The 3,181-nt window shown below is 37.7% G+C and overlaps 1 protein-coding gene across 1 annotated transcript in view; it reads left to right on the top strand.

The window, feature by feature from the left end:
• The first annotated feature begins 440 nt into the window (after positions 1 to 440).
• RAPGEF2 (Rap guanine nucleotide exchange factor (GEF) 2) overlaps positions 441 to 3,181 on the top strand; it is a 69,455-nt gene continuing 66,714 nt past the window's right edge. The window contains exon 1 of the mRNA XM_009995920.1: positions 441 to 813. Coding sequence (XP_009994222.1) covers positions 754 to 813 — 60 coding nt within the window. The 5' untranslated portion in view covers positions 441 to 753. The remainder of the gene's footprint in view (positions 814 to 3,181) is intronic.

A 3,181-nucleotide genomic window follows, 5' to 3' on the forward strand; every position in this document is an offset into this window, starting at 1 on the left:
GTGTGTGTAACTGTGTTGTATTTTTGCTGCTGACTCTTCAGGCGGTAGATGTGCTTGTCTTGATTGCGAGGAACAGGCATCATAAAATTAAATGTCCATCAGGGTCACGCTGCTAAGATTAATTGTGCAAACTTGGTTAGCTGAGTGAAACAGAGATCACTGGTCACTACTCTGTCAGCATCATTAGCAGCCAGGGGAGGAGGTCCCTATTCGCATGCTCTGCCCTGATTTTGGGGGAGTGGAGGGTAGTGGTGGAGGGGGAGAGGCTGCGTGTGTGTGTGTGATTGCAAATGAAACAGGAGTATTAACAATGCTTGGCTGAATGCTGGGGGCTGGTTCCTGCACCCTGACTAATATAATACTGTATTAAGCCTTTTTCAGGGAGTCTCTGTGCAGTCAGCCATTTTAGCTTTTTTTCCTCCTTTTTCTTTTTTTTCCCATTCCTCAGGCTCAGGGGATGGTTTTGTTCCCTTGGATGAACGCTGGATATGTAGGGTTTCATCAGGCTCCGTACATCCTGACATGCTTAGACTCTCAGTGTTACAAAAATGGAGACTAACGCTGTCGTTTGGGTTGCTGCTCTGCACTACAAGTGTGAGGGGGGTTTTGAGCTTACCAGTATTGACACTTTTAGCTCCAGCTTGGTTTCCCCCCCTCCTCCTCTTTTTAATTTAATGCTGTAGAGGGTGACTTGCCATCCATAAGAAATTGGTACATGATGTGTAAATTCAGTTCAGCTTATGTCTCTTCATTATGAAACCACTTGCAATCCCAGCTAACCATGGAGTTATGGGCCAGCAGGAGAAACACTCAGTAAGTATTGCAAATTCTGTTTGTTCTATCACTAACCTGTCATGGGAAAACTGCATGGAGATGGAAGCTGCTTGTCGTCCTGCTTGCGGGCTTTCCTGCTTGTGAATTTAATAGTTGGTTTTGAGGGAAAGCTGTGCCTGAGGTGGTAATAAGAGTCGGTGGCTGTATTTAAGATTGTTTTTAGTTTGGAAAAGGCAACTCTGGGTTCTTTTTGAATGTTAACAATTTGCTGAAAAAATGCTGATGTGCTTTCCCTGGGCAAGAAGCTAGGACTATTCAGTTAAAATCTTAATGCATTTGTTAAAACTTTAAAGAAATATGTAAGCTGTATAACAAGTGATATCATTGTAGGTGGTGATAAGAATAGATTTATTTTTTCTAGTGTATGGTACTAGTGTGCTGTTGCTTTGTAGCATGGTATTTAACAGCTGTGATACGCTTATGCTGAAAATGCAGAAACTGTTAGTAAAACACAGAATGAACAAAAGGCACAAGTACAGATGCTTTCTAATTGATCCCATGAGTCAGCTACACCTTTGTCATTCTTTAATCCCATAGGCTGCCCGTGTTTATTGTTTGGGAAAAATGCATTCATAAGCAGAAGAGCAAACATTATTTAACAAGGCCTCAGGTGTCAGGAATTAGAAATTTAGGTTTTACATTATAAAAAGATTCTAGAAGTACAGATTCTTGCGGCTCAGGTAACATGTTTAAATCCTGATGCTAGACTATATGGTTCAATGTACTTTTCAATCTTGCCACTTTTTTCTTGAAAAGGTAATTTTATATGTGTGCATCTGTGCATACTGTGTATTCTAGAATGGGCATAGGAACATGTGCAGTATATTTAGCATATGCAACTAAGAATTGTAAATATTGGGAAGATGTGATAGCAAGAACTTTTAAAAAGAGGAACATTTTCTTCAAGAATTCAGTTTTGATAGTGTAGAAATATGGAAATTAGTCTTCAGTGTTTCAGAATGTGTCTACTGGGTTCTTCTTATACATGTGGGAAACATAACAGTTTCTGGTTGTAGAGTGCTTTATTCCTTTCCCTTCCTAATTGCATTCTAATTATAAAGAAGTTCATGTTACCAAATAATTTGGTGTTCATGACATATTTATAACTTAAACTAAAAAAAAAATAATGAAAAAATATTATTTCCTCCTGAAACTCAAGTTCTGAAGAAGCTGAAGTAGAATAGAATACCTTGAAATTGCAAACAGGAGTAAGATGAGAAGGCTGTGTTTATATGCATTTTTTTCTATTTTTTGTACTTTCCAGTGAATGTTGATGAAAAGTTCTATGTTGATTCTGATAACACAGCAAGTTTAATTGATAGGAAAATGACTGCTTATAAAGAAAAAAAAATAGCTTGGCATTTTAGAAACTCTGTTACAAGCTTAAATCTACTGTTCTGTGAAAATGGTGTGCAGACTGACCACTGTGTTCATAATGATGAAAATGGAGGAAAAGTGAAAAAATGTGTTGCGTTTCCTAGATTACTTAATATAAGAAATAAAATCAACAGCATCAATCAAGTGTACTAGTCTTAACATGGCTTGTACTTCATAAATTGGAAGTCTTAAGCAGGCAGTGCTATAGGCGCCTGTCTGAAGGTGTTGATTATTGATACACAACTGAAGGTGATGTTCTTTGCTCAACTGTTGTCATCTGCTGAGCATGAAGTAAAACTATGTCTGAATGAAAGATAATAGAGAAATGAAAATTGGATGGTTGAAAAAGTAGTTCTGTTTATCTGTTGTATGAATACATGGAGTTCAGTATGTTTGTTCCGTTTGGCTGAATCCTTGCTGGTTTTAAGAATCATAGAATGTTTTGTTTGGAGGAGACCTTTAAGATCACCAAGTCCAATCATTAACCTATCACTGCCAAGTCCACCACTAAACCATGTCCCTAGGCACCACCACTACACATCTTTTAAATACCTCCAGCAACCACTTCCCTGGGCAGCCTGTCCCAGTGCTTCAACTAGCTTTGTAGTGCTTTCATTATAATTTTTATAGCCTTGAATATTAGGACGTTGCAGGATGTTTCCAAAACCAGTCATTTTGTGGATGTTGAAACAACTATCTCCTGAGAAGTTTCACAAATTGCATCATATGCCTGCTTTATTATGAGGAAAAAATCACATTCAGATTCCCATGGTAGATTTAGGCCTTATAAATGCTATCTTTTGATCTCGTTTCTCCTTTTCCCTTCTACGTGGTGTTTTTAGGAACATTATTCAAGGTTATTTTTTAAAAAAGAAAAAAATTGACAAGTGTAATGGCTTTTTAAAATGTGACTTGAGAGGCATGGTTCTTCCATGACTGTGCAATGATTAACTACTCAAATTACAGGGTA

The sequence above is a fragment of the Chaetura pelagica genome, unplaced genomic scaffold (assembly GCF_000747805.2).
Source record: "Chaetura pelagica isolate M959 unplaced genomic scaffold, ChaPel_1.0 scaffold142, whole genome shotgun sequence".
Lineage (NCBI taxonomy): Eukaryota > Metazoa > Chordata > Aves > Apodiformes > Apodidae > Chaetura > Chaetura pelagica.